This window comes from Trichechus manatus, unplaced genomic scaffold (assembly GCF_000243295.1).
Source record: "Trichechus manatus latirostris isolate Lorelei unplaced genomic scaffold, TriManLat1.0 scaffold00213, whole genome shotgun sequence".
Lineage (NCBI taxonomy): Eukaryota > Metazoa > Chordata > Mammalia > Sirenia > Trichechidae > Trichechus > Trichechus manatus.
This window is the reverse complement of record NW_004444149.1, coordinates 3,693,546-3,712,262: the sequence shown is the minus strand read 5'-3', so window position 1 is coordinate 3,712,262 and position 18,717 is coordinate 3,693,546. Positions and strand designations below refer to the sequence as shown.

The 18,717-nt window shown below is 44.5% G+C and overlaps 1 protein-coding gene across 2 annotated transcripts; it reads right to left on the bottom strand.

Annotated features, from left to right (window-relative positions):
* Positions 1-2,770: 2,770 nt before the first annotated feature.
* Positions 2,771-4,717, bottom strand: LOC101358540 (protein S100-A12-like). 2 transcript variants are annotated; one of them, XM_023742596.1, is made up of 4 exons: positions 4,462-4,717; positions 4,009-4,102; positions 3,556-3,716; positions 2,771-3,027 (listed from the first exon to the last, which is right to left on the bottom strand). In XM_023742596.1, the coding sequence occupies exons 3-4, from the start codon at positions 3,694-3,696 to the stop codon at positions 2,887-2,889; spliced, it is 282 nt and encodes a 93-aa protein (XP_023598364.1). In that variant the 5' UTR covers positions 3,697-3,716; positions 4,009-4,102; positions 4,462-4,717; the 3' UTR covers positions 2,771-2,886. The 2 variants fall into 2 exon arrangements, with proteins under 2 accessions (XP_023598364.1, XP_004388694.1); XM_004388637.2 differs by lacking the exon at positions 4,009-4,102 and having other exon boundaries at positions 4,462-4,716.
* Positions 4,718-18,717: the final 14,000 nt, after the last annotated feature.

Here is an 18,717-nt window from a genome sequence, read left to right as displayed (position 1 = left end):
TTGGGTAAGATCGACTCAATTCAATGGAAAAAACAGTTCTAGATAAACCTTATTAACTGGCTGGAGCCTCACATGGAGGAATATTAGACCTTTTGACAAAACCTGAACATCAAGCAAAGTTGCCTTAAGGAAAAAACGGACGACACAAATGAAAGCTCATTTTCACAAAGTGGTCACTGAAATTCCAACTTACTTCTAGTATACTCAGTTTATAGTGTTTTTAACTATGAACTCCAAGCCAGTGAATCAGTAGAAGGGGGGGAAAACCAGGATCATTTATCAAAGATGTCAAGTGATAAGGTTCAAGCTTTTGGTTTCCTTGTTTCTGAAGCTTTCTCTTAATATCAGGGGTACTTTGTCCTGTAAAGATTATATTGACCATTCTGGCATTTTCAGGGCTCTCGAGATCCATATCAGTTAACCCGCGAACATCGTCTTAAGATACTATGGCTGTCTCAAGAGCCAGTCTCACCCGAGGTATTTTCACTTTCCCTAACAGCCAAATCACAACGCCCAAGTAGATGCTATAATACTTGGTACACACAGACAATGGACAGGACTGACACAGAACCACAGTAAACGAATAAATCCCACAAGCTGACGGAGGTGATCTCCACCCCTTCAACCTCTCAGATGGCCCTGCCTGCCGACAGAGGTGATCTTAAAGAATCTCAACCTCCCAGACATATTTACCAGCACTCACACACCCGGAACCAGGACTCTAGAGTCACCAGGAGTCCCTTCTTGATACCCTACTCGTGGAGATCGGTCATCTGAGGCACCTCTCACCTCAGAAACCAAGCGCTCAGGTCTCACTCTGGAAACCTCGGGCCTGCTCTATCCACCCTGGCCCTGAGGGCAACAGGGAGAGGAGTCGCGGACTCACCTTGGGATCCCTCTTATGCAGGTCTTGCTTTTTTTTTACCCACCTCTTTTGGCACTGTTGGGGACCAGCCGTGCCGTTGCAGACCAAGGTCTGGACTATTGTCTCCCCAGAGGCAAATGAAATTTCTCCTGGGTACTTGTTGGGGAGAGCCGTCAATCAGCCCCAAGCCCTACCCCGGAGCCGCTGGGTCTCAAGCGGCTGAAGCTCCCTGTACGGGCCACCAAATTTGTTACCACAATAAAGCAGATTGGAGACGTCTGCCACAGCAGCCAATTCTGAGACGGGGGTGAGGTGAGAAGCAAGAGTTTTATTATATATTGATGTATAGGAGACAGAGGGGAATAGATTCTTCCAGAAAAACAGTCTCCCCGACTGCAAATCGGCTGAAGGCTTTTATAGGGACAAGATTATGGGTCTTAGAAGTTTGTGTTAGTTCCCCCTTGAGGTGGTCACGTCCCAGATGAGTTCATCTTTTCTTGAAGGTTATCTGTCAACATCCTGCTTTTGTTCTCCCAAGATGGGTGCTTTGTTAGACTTGTCATACTTAGGTCATTATCCCTTGTTTTCCACCCTCCAAGGAGGAACATCGGTTAATTTTAAACCTTTTGTACAGACTGCAACAGGAGGGAAAACAAGGTCATGAGACAACGTGGCGGTTAGCAATGGGGAGTAAATAATACTGAGCTGGGCCTATGCAGCCTCTTCCACTAGCACCCTTAGAATAAATTTCAAAGTCCTCCCACAGTCTATATTGTTAGCTGCTGTCCAGTTGAGTCCGACTATGGCAACCCATGGTGTGCAGAGAAGAACTGTGCTCCATAGGGTTTTTAATAGCTGATTTTTCAGAAGTACATTTCCAGGCCTTTCTTCCAAGGTGCCTCTGGGTGAGTTCAAACTGTCAACCTTCAGGCTCTTAGTCGAATACTTAACAGTTTGTGCCACCCACAGTCTATAAGTCCCTGCTTCTCTGCTCCCTGTTCCCTTTACGCCTGTCTCCCACCCCTCCCTGCCTCACTCACTCCACCCTAGGTACGTTGGCTTTGGTGCTGTCCTCTCAGCAGGTCAGGCCTTGCCCAGCCCTGGACCTTAGTCTCCGCTTGCCAGAACTCTTGCCCCCAGATATCAGCAAGCCACCCTCCTTCATCTTTTTCAGGATTCTGCTTAAATGCATTCCTTCATCATCCCTCCTAAGCAAGCACCCCTCCTCCATCACTTCTACCCCAGCCCCACCCCCCTCTTTAGTGTTCTTCATGTCACTTGTCATCACCTACCAGTGTATTATGTGATAGATTTTTGTTGGCATATCTTTTCATTTTCTAATAGAAAACCAAACCCACTGCCATCAACTCAATTCCCACTCATAGTGACCCTAAAGGACAGAGTAGAACTGCCTCATAGGGTTTCCAAGGCTGTAATCTTTATGGAAGCAGGCTGCTACATCTTTCTCCCAAGGAGGGCTTGATGGGTTCAAACCACTGACCTTTCAGTTAGCAGCCGAGTGCTTAACTACTTTGCCACCAGGGCTCCTTTCTAGCAGAATGCAATCAAATTCAATAGAAGGGAATTTGTTTCCTCTGTGGAAAGTGGAGAGAGGCAGGGGAGGGGCTGGATTAGAATGCAATGAAATGCAAGCTCCAATAGAATGCATGCTCCAAGAGGACAGGGACATTGTCTCTTTTGTCTCTGGCTATCAGAAATGCTCAGTGAATACTTGTTGAATGAATGAAGAAATGAGTGAATGAACAAATGGTGGAAATTCAATATTTGATGAACAAATGGAGAAAAGGGTGTAAGGGATCTAAATGAGGATTTTCAGAGGGGTGAGGCATGATCAAGTTTGAGGACCATGGGCATGAAAAGAAAAAAAATACAGAGACTGTTAAGAACGTTTTAAGAGTGCATTTATTGCCTATCCCTTCCCTCAGGCAAGGCTGGGAGTTGGTGATGGGGTGAGAAACCTCTTGGGGACATTGCTAGGAGAGAAATTCTGGGAGAGTTTCCTATTCTTTGTGGATATTTTCATGAGCTGTCTCCAGTACTCTGGCCAACAGGATCAGGAACTCCCTAAAGTCGACCTGTCCGTCATGATCAGCATCCAGCTCTTGGAATAGTTTATCAATGGAAGCTGGATCTTTGGTATTCTAGGAGAAAGGGATAACACAGATTGTGAGCTCAGAACCTCCAGACAAGACCCTTGCCTTCCTCTCTCCAGGCCCCCCATCCCTCGAAGATCAGCTAAGGGGGACTCAGGAACATTAACTCATTAGCCAAAACTGTGGGGGAGAACCTCATGTGAGGAAACAGAGGAAGGAGAAAAGGAACTATGGGGAACCATCCAGGAATCATACAAGACTCCACCTGGACGGTACTCCAGAGGTCACCTAATCCAGCCCCTCCACTGCCTCTCTCCACCTCACATACGAGGAAACTGGGTCACATACGAGGAAACTGATTCTAGAGAGGGGAAGTACAAGCAGCCTAAGGTGATAGGTGAGCCATGGAGACAGGGAAGCAAAGCACCTGCCTGCAGCCATCAGAGAACATCCTGGGGGTTCTAACTGGGGCTACTCCCTCTCCTACTCCTTGTCCCACCGTCATCCTTCTAGCCTTGACACTGCCCTCAGTGCAGAAGTGTGGGGCAGCTTGACGTGAGAGGGGGCATCACCTACCCTGAGGGTGTTTGGAAGCTCCTTTGTGATCAGCTGCTTCAGCCCACCCTTAGAGAGAGTGTCAAAATGCCCCACCCTCACAGAGTACCGGTGGAAGACATTAATGATGCCCTCCATGTAGTCTTCCAGCGTTGTCGACATCTTCCCGACCTCGAGTTGACCTGTGAGGAGAGTCAAGAGCCCCAGCCTTGCCCTGCACCCTACATGCACTTAGTCTTCTCTTTCTGCATCAAGGGTTTAGAGAAAGGCATGGCTTTCCCCGATCTGTATTGTGCTCTCTTGACTCTGTGTCTGACCCATGCTGAATTTTTCACTTATAGATAGGATGGGGAAGAGAAAGATACGTAATACCAACTAAAATCTAAAAGAATCAGCCTGGGTGGCCCACAGTGTTTCATGCCACCCCATTCACGAAGAAGGATAATCCTTAAGGTGTTGCTCACTCATGCTAACCTGGGAAGAGCTCTGTGGTGCATCAGGCTCTTCATAATCCCAGGTGATGGTCTCTGTGCCACACCTCTTACAAACCTTCACCATCACACCCCACCTTAAAACAAAAAGATCAAACCCGATGCCGACGAGTGGATTCCAACTCATAGTGACCCCATAGGACAGAGTTGAACTCCACCATAGGGTTTCCAAGGAGCTGCTGGTAGATTTGTACTGACAACATTTTGGTTAGCAGCCAAGCTCTTAACCACTGCGTCACCAGGGCTTCCACCCAGCTTAGTCATCCGTAAATCCTAAACCTGAGTCTACCTAGCGCAGCAAGATCTGCTCTGCTTGGGACAAAATGCAGTCAAACCAGACGTGCTCAGGCAAGTGGGGTTTGTGGCTTCCCAAGGCCTGCAAAGTGACCAAGTGCAATCACCACCCAGTGGACCCAACCAAGGTAAGGGCACTTACCCCCTCAATGCACAGGCTGCAAGGAGCTGTAGCAAGAAGCCACACTAGTGAGGGACACTGGACCAGTGATGTCTATATAAGGCACTCCAAGCTTGACCTTCAACCATGGGTGAAGAAATCCTCTCTCTGATTCTTCTTGAGGCAATTGCTGGACATGTTCTGTTGCTCAAGAAAAACTTCTAAGCTGTGGCTTTGGCTGCAACACGGACAGCTCAGATTGCAACCACCCCATATCGCACCTCCTGCTCAGCTTGAAACAAACATCCCCGCCCTTGCCTCACCAACTCACACACCCATACCCTGCACATCCTTAACTCTGGGCCATGGCCCAGCCTTCAGGGGTGGCTCCACACCCTCGCCCTAATAAAGGGCTAAGAGAACAGGTTTCGCAGACTGGAAGGCTCCTTCCCGGAGAAGGAAGGAGAGGAAGAAACGTCTGCCAACTGTCTATCAGAGCAAAAATGATAATGACAATAAAAACAACACAAGTAAACTTGTGCCCTTGGAAGAGAAAAGGGACGTTAGTTAAAAACTAAGGAGCTCAATAAACCATGGGCATGAGTTAATAATAACGTATTAATAATGGTTCATTAATTCTAACAAATATATGCCAGAGAAAGACCTAGTGATCTGCTCCCCTAAAGATTACAGCCAAGAAAACCCTATGGGGTAGTTCTGTTCTGTGACACAGGTGGTTTGTGGTTGCTTTAGGAAAATCAGTTATCAGCACCTCGGTTTTGGGCAAGCAAATTGTCAGTTTAAAGATCGTCTAGTTTATGGAGGTGATGCCGGGGTTTTTTGCCTGACCTGGGCTGCCCCTGGGAGGTTCTTCCCTTCTACTGACCAACAATGACCAGAAGAGGCTCAAGTTTTCTGCACCAACAAAGTTTTATTGAGAAAAAGTAGCTGGAGAGCGGAGACAAAGAGGGACAATACAACGCTAGCTTTTGTCTCCCCGAAGAAAGGATTGGGTGGCGCTTATAAAGGTTTTTAGGCGGGAAAAGGCAACATCTTTTTTCATGAAAGAGGTAGGGTTATGAAGATTAGGTGCGGGCGCAAGAGGTAATTCAAGATGGAACCCATAACACAGGCTCCTGGGACTGGATGGCTTGCGCGGTTCCCCCGTGGTGCCAGGTCAATTCTTGTTGCCGGTCGGTCAGTCACCTTGCAGATGTCTGCACAAGATCCAGGGATCAGATTCGGCGGGTTCTTCTGAAAAGCATCTTATCAAGGAAGTACATTGGGTTCTTCTTTCTTTATTGAATGTTCCAAGATAATGGGTTTTCTGTCGTTAGTTAAGCACTTTTTTAGTTCAGGGTCCTTTGCTTAGGGGCTCAGTCCCTTTTTCCCTTCCCTATCTCAGAGGGCGGGCAGCTAAGAGACCTCTCCCTAGGTTGCTCTGGGTCGCAAACTTAATTACTGGAGCACAGGGTCCATTTTCAAGAAGGATCCCAGGGTTTTCAGGCGTGAAGGACCAATACATGTATACCTCCTCACCTTCCCACCTTTCCCATCTCACTCTTCCGGAACTTGACAGTTAGAGAGAGATACCAAGCTGGACTGGTGTCATGGATTGAATTATGTTCCCCGAAACAAGTGTGTATCAATTTGGTTGGGCAAGGATTCCCAGTATTCTGTGGTTGTCCTCCATTTTGTGATGGTAATTTGATGTTAAAGAGGATTAGGTTGGGATTGTATAACACCCTTCCTAAGGTCATACCCCTGATCCAATGGAAAGGGAGTTTCCCTAGGGTGTGGCCTGCGCTACCTTTTGTCTTACAAGAGATAAAAGGAAAGGAAGCAGCAGAGAGTTGGGGACCTCATACCACCAAGAAACCAGCACCAGGAGCAGAGCACATCCTTTGGACCTGACGTTCCTGCGCTGAGATGCTCCCAGACGAAGCGAAGATGGACGACGGGGACCTTCCTCCAGAGCTGACAGAGGGAGAAAGCCTTCCCCTGGAGCTGAACCCCTGAATTTGGACTTCTGGCCTACCGGACTATGAGTAAAATTTATTTACTTTGTTGAAGCTAACCACTTGTGGTATTTCTGTTATAGCAGCACTAGAGGACTAAGACAACTGGTGACCACGACCAAAGCGCCAAGGTAGGAAGAGATTATTAAGGCTTCTGAGATACAATTTTTTAAGTCTCACCTAGTGACCACCATTTACTACCACAGGCTCCCCACTGAATGTTCTGTGTTAGCTGCTGTGGCAACATAAATTGAAAGACTCAGAACCTCAGGCCCGACATGAGACACCACTGAGGTCTGGACTTGGACCCAAACCATCCCTGCAGGACAGCCTGCATCAAGGCCTCGGTCCATCTATAGAACCACACGGCCAGTCCTCAGCAGCCACAGCTTATAGCTAGGAGGATAAGTAAGTGTCTTAACAGAATAGATTCCGGCAATAGAGTAAGAAAGCCCCTGAGGTGTTTGGACAATTCAGAGGTGGGAGAAGCTTCACGAGGAGGAACTGAACAGGTAGGAGCTGAAGCAACTGATGAGAAAAATAAGATATATGTAGTGGGTTTCCCTACCACCACCCCACATCTGTCAATTTGTCATACTATGGAGGTTTGTGTGTTGTTATGATGCTGGAAGCTGTGCCACTAGTATTTCAAATACAGCAGGGTCACTCACAGTGGACAGGTTTCAGTGGAGCTTCCAGACTAAGACAGACTAGGAAGACAGATCAGCTGATCTACTTCCGAAAATTAGCCAATGAAAACACTATAGATCACAACAGAATATCGTCCTATGCAGTGTGGAAGATGAGCCTCCTAGGTTAAAAGACACTCAAAATACACAATGGCCACAACAATGGACTCAGACATACCAACAATCATGAAGATGGCACAGGACTAGGGAACGTTTTGTTATGTTGTACGTGGGCTCACCATGATTCGGAGCCAACTCAACAGCAGCTGAAAACATCAATGGTATTTTATTCTGAACTTATGCAGGACATCACAACCATTATATTTTGGGATCCGATCCAGCTTGTGTCAGCATCATGGACTAATTTATTCCTTCAGAATTAGAACCGACCAGTGTTTGACACAAAGCTGTCACACAGCTAGGAAGCTGGATGGATGTGGACCATCCAAAGTCAATGCTTTCTTTGAGGATTCCTGTGAACGGGGATGAGGCTGAACTTAAAGGCATCTTCCAGGATGATTTTGTTGTTTTTGCTGTTTGATTTGGTTCCCTCACACCCCCCACTTTTACTATTACATTCCATATAGTTTTGAGACATAAAAAAGGGTTAGATGCAGCTTAGAAGCTATTTACAAGACAAAATAAAAAAGGAACACCAGCAAACCTACAGGAGGCTTTTAGTCCCCCGATAGATAGAAGGTGTTTGGCTGAATATTCCAAAGAGCAGAGAAGGAAAATAAAGAACTTTTTGTGCACTGAGAAATCTAACTCTCAGAGCCCCAAAAAGATAGCAGAGTAAGTAGGTGCTTCAAGAATCATTTTTAGCATCCCTACCACAGACTCTGAATTTCTTAGGACACTGAACATCGTCCTGGAGAAAGATGGTCTGGCTCACAGTGCCTGAGGTCTGAGGGTCCTGGGGATGAGTTCACCCTGTGGCTCTGAGCCTTGGCCTGCATCCTGAGGCTGGGGTAACATCCAGGGGCAGCTGTGGGGCTGATCACACAGTCCTCCAGGAGAGGGTGAGGGGCCAGGAGGGAGTGATTGCCAGGAGCTGTCGTTTTACCCTTGGGGAAATGTAAGAGTGACAGCCATCAGAGAAAAGGGAAAAATTAAAGAGGCTGTGGGATGCCTTCTGATTATGCCTCACAGGGTGCTTATGGGCTTCATGTACATAAAGTATCCTTAGCTGTGGTGGAGAACACAGAGGCCTTACCATGTGTGCTTGGCGCTATGAAGAGTTATGTGGTCCCAGAAGGATTTTCTGGAGAGCTGGGAAGACATCCAATGCTGATAGATCCTTTGTTCCAGAAAGCTACTAGAGAAGACACCAGAGCCCAGCAGTATGCTAAGCAGGTTCAACCAGATCAAGTCACGGCAGAGTTACCCTTCATGAAGGGCTGGAACGTGAGAGCTTCCAGGTGTACTAGAATTGGTGAGCCTGATTCCAAAGAGGAAGAAAAGGCTCTGTCCACAGAAGGTGGGAAAAGAGAGAGGAACACAATTCATTTGAGAAAGCAGCTAGGGCCTTGCACAGGCTGAGGCATCAAGCTGGGAGTTTGAGTTTCCGCTTAGAACATCATTCCAGTAGGAAGTCCGAAAGTTTTGAGGTCTGGGAAGGGACTCTTTCTGTGACAACTTCTAAGTGCCTGAGAAATAAAATTGGCCATCCTTTAGCTTTACCTGTGGGGAAGATGGCCATTTTCTGGTGACGTGAGCCCGAGCTGCAGATTTGCCGTTAGCATTCCAGAAGCTGAGACGTATCCTCAAAGGTTTAAGAGAGAAACAGAAGTTCAGAGTGTGGAGCTCAGCATCCCAGGAGGATTCAGCTCAGTTAATACCAACCTCTCTTCCTGTCACCAGCTGCAGATAACAGTGTGGGTTGGTGATGAGATCTCGAGTCAGGGGAGATGTGGTGATGTCCACACCAGACACCTCTCCCATGATCATCCAAAGAGAAGTCACTGGAGGTCATCACAGCCCCCTACCCTGCATCCCACAGCGGAGAACATGGAGATGAGAAGAGTTTTCTCAGCCAGGAGAAAGAGATCTCCCCTTTCCAGCCTCTGGAATCCCAGAATTAAGGAAGTCCAAGGACCCTGCAGATGAGAAACGTGTGGGAAAAGACTTGATCTGGGAATCAGTCCACCCTATGATTCAAATCCAAATCATCACTCTCATGCCTTTAAGTCCAAAGCAGTTGTAGCAGTTGTTCAGTCTCAGCTCAGCCTGGCTGACCAGAAACTCCACTAGACTCAGTGGAAATCCTGCCAGAGGACATGTCCCAGCTCAGAAGTATTAGCTACTGAGGTTTTTATATCAACATGTGGTGTTACCTCCTGAAGGAGGTGGTAGGAAATTCACCTCTTATCCAAGTTCCCTGCAGGGTTCCTTGAGTGCCCCCAGAAGAATCCACCCCCATATGAACTTGTTTCCTGTCAGGCACACCAATCCTTGCTCTGAGAGAAAGGATTTCTGGAGACAGTTGACTGTCCCTTCAAAAAGACTGGATATGGGAGCTCCTAAAATCAAACACTATGCTCATCAAAGGACTTCACCAAAAGAGTCAAAAGACAACCTACAGACTGGGAAAAATAATTTTGGCTACGAAAAATCCAATCAGCGTCTAATCTCTAAAATCTGCAAGATACTGGAAAACCTCAACAACAAAAAGATAAATAACCGAATTAAAAAATGGGTAAAGGATATGAAGAGGCACTTCGCCAAAGAAGACATTTAGGTGACTAACGGACACAAGAAGACATGTTCATGATCATTAGCCATTAGAGAAATGCAAATCAAAACTACAATGAGATACCATCTCACCCCAACAAGACTAGCATTAATCCAAAAAAAAACACAAAATGATAAATGTTGGAGAGGATATGGAGAGACTGGAACATTTATACACTGTTGTTGGGAATGTAAAATGGTACAACCTTGGAAATCGATTTGGCACTTCCTTAAAAATGCTACAAATAGAAGTACCATATGATCCAGCAGTCCCGCTCCTTGGAATATATTCTAGAGAAATTAGAGCCGTAACACAAATAGATGTATGTACACCCATGTTCACTGCAGCACTGTTCACCATAGCAAAAAGATAGAAACAACATAGGTGCCTATCAACGGATGAATGGATAAACAAATTACGGTGTATTCACACAATGGAATACCACGCAATGATAAAGAACAACGATGAGGCCGTGCAACATCTTATAACATGGAGGAATCTGGAGGACATTATGCTGAGTGAATCTAGTCAGTCACAAAAGAAAAAATATTGCATAAGACCACTATTATAAGAACTCAAGAAAAATTTAAACACAGAAGAAACATTCTTTGATGGTTACGAGGGTGAGGAGGGAGGGTGAGGGTTACTCACTAACTAGATAGTCGACAAGAATTATCTTAGGTGCAGGGAAGGACAGCACACACTACAGGGGAAGTCAGCACAAGACTAAACCAAAGCTAAGAACTTTCCTGAATATAACCAAACACTTCGAGGGACAGAGTAGCAGGGGCGGGGTTCTGGGGACCATGCTTTCAGGGGACATCTAGGTCAATTGGCATAACATAGTTTATTAAGAAAATGTTCTTCATCCTGCTTTGGTGAGTGGCGTCTGGGGTCTTAAAAGCTAGCAAGTGGCCATCTAAGATGCATCAGTTGGTCCCAACCACCAGGAGTGAAGAGAAGGAGGAACACCAAAGACACAAGGAAAGTATTAGTCCAAGAGACACATAAAACAGAGACTGCATTATCCTGAGACCAGAAGAACTAGATGGTGCCCAGCTACCACCAATGACCGCCCTGACAGGTAACACAACAGAGAGTGCCTGATGGAGCAGGAGAAAGGTGGGGTGCAGAACACAAATTCTAGTAAAAAGACCAGATTGATGGTCTGACCGAGATTAGGGGAACCCCGGAAAGCATGGACCCTGGACTCTCTGTCAGCCCATAACAGAAACAATTTCTGAGGCCAGCTCTTCAGACAAAGATTGGACTGGATTGTGGGACATAAAATGATACTCCTGAAGAGTGTGCTTCTTAACTCAAGTAGATACGTGAGTCTAACCGGTCAGCTTCTGTCTGGAGGTGAGTTGAGAAGGCAGAGAGTGTTAGGAGCTGGCTGAACGGACATGGGAAATCAGGGGTGGAAAGGAGGAGTGTGCTGTCACAGTATAGGGAGAGCAATTAAGTTCACATAACAATGTATGTGTAAACTTTTGTATAAGAGATTAACTTGAAATGTAAACTTTCACTTAAACTACAATAATAAAAACAAAAGAGAGAGAGAGAGAAGCACAGTGAGCTGGCCTCTTGCTGGGAGTCCGCCCAAGTTTTCCCTTTTCTCTCTGAGATTGTCCCATGTACCCAAAATTGTCACACGGAGATTGAACAGTGAGGAAGGACATTGTTTCCAAGACCTGAAATGAGGAGAGAAGAGGAATGGGACTCCCTCAGGGTTCTGACACGTGGCAGGGGGCAGCCCCAGCCTCACTTGGAGTCTATTTCTCTCCCCCTGCCTCTCCCACTTCCTTCTTGATTTGCCCCTCTCTTTTTCCCTCTACTCTTTCTACATTTTCTCCTGAGCCTTTTCTCACTTGCTGCTTTTCCCCCTCCTGTTCTCTGTGGGGTGCAGACCCAAGGAGCTGGGGTGCTTTCAGGGGAAGAAATGCCTTTGAAAAGTAATTAGAAGTCATATCCACTCATGGATGATTCCCTTGAAACAAAAGATGCTCACCTTCTGAGGCTCCTCTTGACAGTAAAAAGAGAAAATCATAAGGGGAAAACATTTGAAGAGATTGGGTTACGGACCCTGGAAAAGAGAAGCAGGTGGTCATGATACCAAAATCAACCAAACTTGTTGCCATCAAGTCGATTCCAACTCACAGAGGCCCTATAGGACAGAGTAGAACTGCTCCACAGGCTTTACAAGAAGCAGCTGGTGGATTTGAACTGCCGACCTTTTGGTTGCAGCCTGAGCTCTTAACCACTTGGCCACCAGGGCTCCACAGTCATGATAACTGCTATAAATATTACCAAGGTCTGGGGAGAAGAGTTGGCCCCACAGCAAGACATTCGAAACCCTTGATGGTGTGGCTTCTTGGCTGCCAGACCACCACCACCAAAAGTATCTCACTTGTGTTCTACATCACCTATTCATTTCCCTCCATTAGAAAACAGTAACTCAATTCAAATAACCCAGCTCTTATTTGTTATTCATTCATTCAGCGAATATGCATTGAACAGTAACTCTGTACAAGGCACTGTTATAGGTGTGGGGTAAACAAGACAGGTAAGGGCCCTACTCTCTTGCTTGTCTAGGGAAGAATCAGGCAATTACCAAGTTAAGGAATGAGTAACCTAGATAATTTCATATGGTGATTAGTTCCACAAAGAAAAGAAAAGAGGATGTCAGGATAGGTTGACTGCTAGGTGAGGTGGGGAACCAGCAAGGCCTCCCTAAGGAGGTAGCAATGGAAATGAGGTCTGAATGACAAGAAGCTATCTCTACGAAGATTTTATCCTACATGCATTGGAAAACTATTGGAGGGTTTTAATCAGGTGAGTGACTTGTGATTTACGTATGAAGGAGATCATTCTGGCTGCTGGGTGGAGAATGGATTGGGGGCATCTAGCGTAGAATCTTACCATTCGTCTGTGATTTTTTCCTGCAATGGTGACTCAACATAAAGAAAACAAAAATCCTCACAACTTGATCAATGAGCAACATCATGGTAAACGGAGAAAAGATTGAAGTTGTCAAGGATTTCACTTTACATGGATCCACAATCAACACCCATGGGAGCAGCAGTCAAGAAATCAAAAGATGCAAGGCACTGGGCAGATCTGCTGCAAAAGACCTCTTTAAAGTATTGAAAAACAAAGATGTCACCTTGAAGACTAAGGTGCACCTGACCCAAGCCATGATGTTTTCAATCACAGCATATGCATGCGAAAGTTGGACAATGAATAAGGAACACCGAAGAAAAATTGTTGACTTTGAATTGCGGTGTTGGTGAAGAATATTGAATATATCATGGACTGCCAAAAGAATGAACAAATCTGTCTTGGAAGAAGTACAACCAGAATGCTCCTTAGAAGCAAGGAGGGCAAGACTATGTCTCACATACTTTGGACATGTTGTCAGGAGAGATCAGTCCCTGGAGAAGACTATCATGCTTGGTAAAGGAGAGGGTCAGTGAAAAAGAGGAAGACCTTCAACGAGATGGAGCGACACAGTGGCTTCAACAATGGGCTCAAGCATAACAACCATTGTGAGGATGGTGAAGGACCAGGCAGTGTTTCATTCTGTTCTACAGAAAGTTGCTGTGGGTCGGAACTGACTCGACGGCACCTAACAACAACAGCAACGGTGGCTTCGGTGTTGCAGTGATGCTGGAAGTTTTGCCACCAGTATTTCAAATACTAGCAGGGTCATCCATGGTGGACAGGTTTCAGCGGAGCTTCCAGACTAAGATGTACTAGGAAGAAAGCCTAGTAATCTACTTTCAAAATCAGTTAATGAAAACACTGTGGATCACAACAGAACATTGTCTGATATAGTTTCAGAAAATTAGCACTTTAGGTTGAAAGACACTCAAAAATACAACTGGGGAAGCGCTGCCTCCACAAAGTAGATGATGAGAATCGTGGAGGACCAGACAACATTTTGTTCTGTTGTGCACGGTGTCGCCATGAGTTGGAACTGACTCAACAGCAACTAACAACAGAGTAGAAGCATGAGGACCATCTGGGAGGCTGTTGCAGGAATTTATTGAGCCTGATCTTTGTGACAGATACTCTGCTAGGTCATCTGCCTCAAAGAATCCTTGATATAGTGGGGTGGCAGAAACCCAAACACATATTTTCAATATAATGTGGTAGGCAAAAGAAAAGCAAGGTAGGTGATAAGCACAAGACGCCCTGGGAGCACAGGAGAGGTGCTTTTTGTCTCAGAGGGTAGAGGAAAGGAGAGTTAAGGAAAGCTCTGTCAGATTAATGTCTGAGTTGAGTTTTGAAAGAGCAAGAGTTGAACTTCTGCTTGTCCACCACTGCATTAGGCAATGGAAGAAATTAGATAAGCATAGGAAGCCAGGATCCTTGTTTTCCAGATTTTTACAGCCTAGTTTGCTTTCTTTGAACTTTGAAGACTTTTTATGTTGGCCAAGTCAAACTGGCGAGTTGTAACCATTCTCTTGGACCACACACTTCTCATGGCCATCCCATTGAATCCCGCTCCTTCACCTGACTCCAGAGGCCTGATATGCAGTGTTGTGGATAGAGTTGTGTCCCCAGAAAAGTTAACCTGAAGTCTAACCCCTGTACCAGTAAATATGACCCTGTTTGGAGATAGAGGTTTTCTTTTGTTATGTTAATGAGGTCGTACCAGAGCAGGGTGGATCCCAAACCTACTCCTTTCTGAGTGGATTCTTATACAACTGGAAGACAGACAGAAAGACAGACAAACGGGGATATGTCATGTGACAATGGAGGCAGATGCATCTATAAGCACAAAGGAACCCCAAGGATTGCCAACCACCATCAGAAGCTAGGAGAGAGGCCCGCAGAAGGAATCAACATGGCTGAGACCCTGATTTGGACATCTAGCCTCCAGAAAAGTGAGAAAATAAATTCCTGTTCCTTCAAGCCACCTACTCTGCAGTATTTTGTTATAGCAGCCCTGGCAAACTAAGGCACGCAGGTTTTGCCTTGACTTGGCTTCTAGTGTGCCAGCAGGCTGCCTGAAATGTCCTCCTGAAGGGCAAGGTATTACACACACAGCACCCAGGAGGGTGGCACTGGAGTCCTTTGTCACACAGTAACGCCTTTGCCCAGAGAGTGCTGTCAGACTAATCAATCTTCCAAGCAGGAGCCCAAGAGGGCAGGACACAGGCAAGTCAACCCCAAAAGCACAGAATCCTCATTTGGAAGGGACCTAAAATCTACTCTCAATTGGAGGGTGGAAATGTGAGAGGGAGATGTGAGGGAATGGGCTCCCTGGAGGACGTGACATTTAAGTTGGGTTTTGGTGGATATGTAGGAGGAGTTCTAGAGATAGAGAAAGGCTCACATAGCCTGATGCCTAGAACAGAGCAGTTGCTTAACTGGTCTCACTGAATTGTACATGCGAAAAGTGTTGAATTGGCAAATATTATGTTATCTATACTTTTACAATTAAATAAAAGCCTATAGAAAATAAAATAAACAAAATACCCAGCAAAAAAAAGTACTATTGAAAAGATATAAGATCACATCAGCAAACAGTTTATGACAAAAAGTATGTTCAGCAGCAGATTTCAAACAATAAATAATTCTAGCTATTTAAAAACTTTTTTTAAAGTTTGTGAATGAAGGGAAGAAAGGGCACTTCAGACAAAGAGAACAATAGAACAACAAGAGTAAAATCTGAGAAGTCCTTAAATTCCAGAGTGTCTGGAGTCTAGGGATCATGGAGGTCGAAGAAGGGGATGGTGAGATGCTGGAGAGGACAGGTCTGTTCTCCGAGGTTGTGTGGTTCTAACAGTCCTTATGTTCATCTACGTGTTTCATAACACGTACCACAGTTGTGGAATCCAGTCTCTGCGTTTGTGTGAAGGGACTAGAGATCATCTCTGAGGCTCAGAGAAGGAAGTCACTTGCTTGAACTCACAGAGACAGGAAGCAATTGAGCTGAGAATCTCATCTAGCTCATTTGATTACAAGTTTAGGACTCTTTTCATTGTCCTTAGGTGCCTCTGACTGATGCATTTTGACCAAGTTTGGTGGCCCTTAAACTTTTTAAAAATATGATTTTGGCCCAACTCATGGTTTGATTGGCTATTTTGAAACAAGTCATGGCTGGTGAATGTTTTCACATTGGCAAATACACTGGGTTTTTTTCTTGTAGGTTGGTTGTTTTGTTTGTTCTGTTTTTTGCTGTTTGTTTTTAACAAATTTCAATACTACTATGGAGTCCCTAGGAGGCCTGGAGTCAGTGGTTAAGCTTTCCGTTACTAACTGTAAAGTCGGCAGTTCAAAACCACCAGCAGCTCTGTCGGAGAAAGATGTGGCAGTCTGCTTCCATAAAGATGTGAGCCTTTGCCCGAGACTATTGCCCTAAGACATCCTTCTGAACTAGAACTCAAGCCACAGACCAACCTTCAGCCAAACCACAGACAAAAAAATTGCCTTTGAGTCGATTTTGACTCATAGTGACCCTATAGGACACAGTAGAACTGCCCCATAGTTTCCAAGGAGCACCTGGTGGATTCAAACTGACAACTCTTTGGTTAGCAGCCGTAGCTCTTAACCACTAAGTCACCAGTGTTTCTGAAACAATAGACAGGCCCATAAAATAAACATTAACACCCAGGAGGAATGTGTTCATCAGTCAATTATAAGACATCAAAAGGGCAACATTTGCCAAAAAGGAAAGATGAGATGACAGGAAGGGGTAGCTATTCAGGAGCAAAGCAAACGGGGAACCTAGGATGGAAATGGGGGTAGTGCTGACACATTGTAGGGATGAAACCAATGTCATGGAATACTTTATATACAGACTATTGAATGAGAAACTAACTTGCTCTGTAAACTTTAACCTAATGCACAATAAAAAGATTTTAAAATAAATATTTACAGCCTTGGAAACCCTATGGGGCAGTTCTACTCTGTCTGATAGGGTCATTGTGAGTTGGATTGCACTCAACGGCAACGAATTTTTTTGGTAAGGAGTCCCTGGGTGGTACAAATGGTTAACATCGCACTCAGCTGCTAACCAAAAAGTTGGAGGTTCGGGTCGATCCACAAGCGCCTCTGAAGAAAGGCCTCGGGGACTTCCAGCGACATGGCGTTCCAGGTAGAAGCACCACGCTGTCCCTCCACAGCAAAGATCTGAAAAACTAAGCCAAACAGAGAAAAACAACAGGGAATCAGAGAAGTTAATCTGTAAATGACAACAACATCAGAACAATAAAATAGGGAATAAATGGTGTAGGTATTGAACCTTCTAATGGAGAGGAAGGCAAAGCGATACCAAGTAATAATAGACTGCTTCAAAGTTAGAAAGATAAGAGTAAGTTTCACAGTACCCACAAAGAAAGTTAACAAATCTACTCATCAAATAAAGAGGAAAAACATAAAGACTCAGTAAAAACAAAACCTACAAAAACAAAAGAAATGAAAAAAAATCCACAAACAAAAGGAATTCCACACAGGAGAGTAAGGAGAACAAAGAAAACGTCAGCCCCACAAAAAAACGCACTACAAAATGACAGCAGTAAACTCAGATCTATCAATAATTACACTGAATGTAAATGGCCTCCATGCACCCATCAAGAGACAGAGAGTGACAGAATGGAAAAAAAAAACAGGATCCATCAATATGCTGTCTACTAGAGACACACCTTAAAAACAAGAGACGTGAATTTATGAAAAATCAAAGGTTGGAAAAAAATATATCTAGCTAACAACTACCCAAAAAAGAGCAGGAGTGACAATGCTAGTCTCAGATAAAATAGACTTTAAAACAAAATCCACCATAAAAGACAAAGAAGGACACTATATACGATTAACAGGAAGATCCAGCATGAAGACATAACCATAACAAACATCTACGCACCCAATGACAGGGCTGCAAAATACATAAAACAAACTCTAACAGTACTGAAAACACACTTAACAGTTCCACAATAATAGTAGGAGACTTCAACACACCACTCGCAGTAACAGACAGAACATCTAAAAAGAAACTCAGCAAACATACAGAAGACCTAAAGGGCACAATCAGACAACTTGACCTCACAGACATATATAGAACAATCCATCCAACAGCTGCAAAGTACACATTCTTTTCCAATGCGCATGGAACGTTCTCCAGAATAGACCACATCTTAGGCCACAGAGCAATCCTCAACAAGATAAAAAACTTTAAGATAATGCAAAGTATCTTCCCTGACCACAATGACATCAAGGTAGAAAATAACAACAGAAAGAGCAAGGAAAAAAAAATCAATTACATGGAAACTGAATAACATCCTGCTTACAAACCATTGGGTAATAGAAGAAATCAGAGATGGAATCAAAAAATTCCTAGAACAAACAAGAATGAAAACACATCATACCAAAACTTCTGGGACACAGCAAAGGCAGTCCTCAGAGGACAGTTTATAGCAATAGATGCACACATCATAAAAGGAGAAAGGGACAAAATCAAAATATTAAGTACACAACTCAAACAAATAGAAAGAAAACAGCGAAGAAAAAAAGCACACAGCCACCAGAAGAAAGGAAATAATAAAGATCAGAGCAGAAATAAATGAAATAGAGAATAGAAAAACAATAGAACAATCAACAAAATGAAAAGTTGGTTCTTTGAAAGAATCAACAAAATTGACAAACCACTGGCCAAACTGACAAAAGAAAAACAGGAGAGGGTGCAAATAAGCCAAAAAAGAAATGAAATGGGCAACATTACAACCGACTCAACTGAAATAAAAAGAATCATAACAGAATATTATGAAAAATTATACTCCAACAAATTTGAAAACCTAGAGGAAATGGATAAATTTCTAGAAACGCACGGCCTACCCAAACTACAACAAAGTGA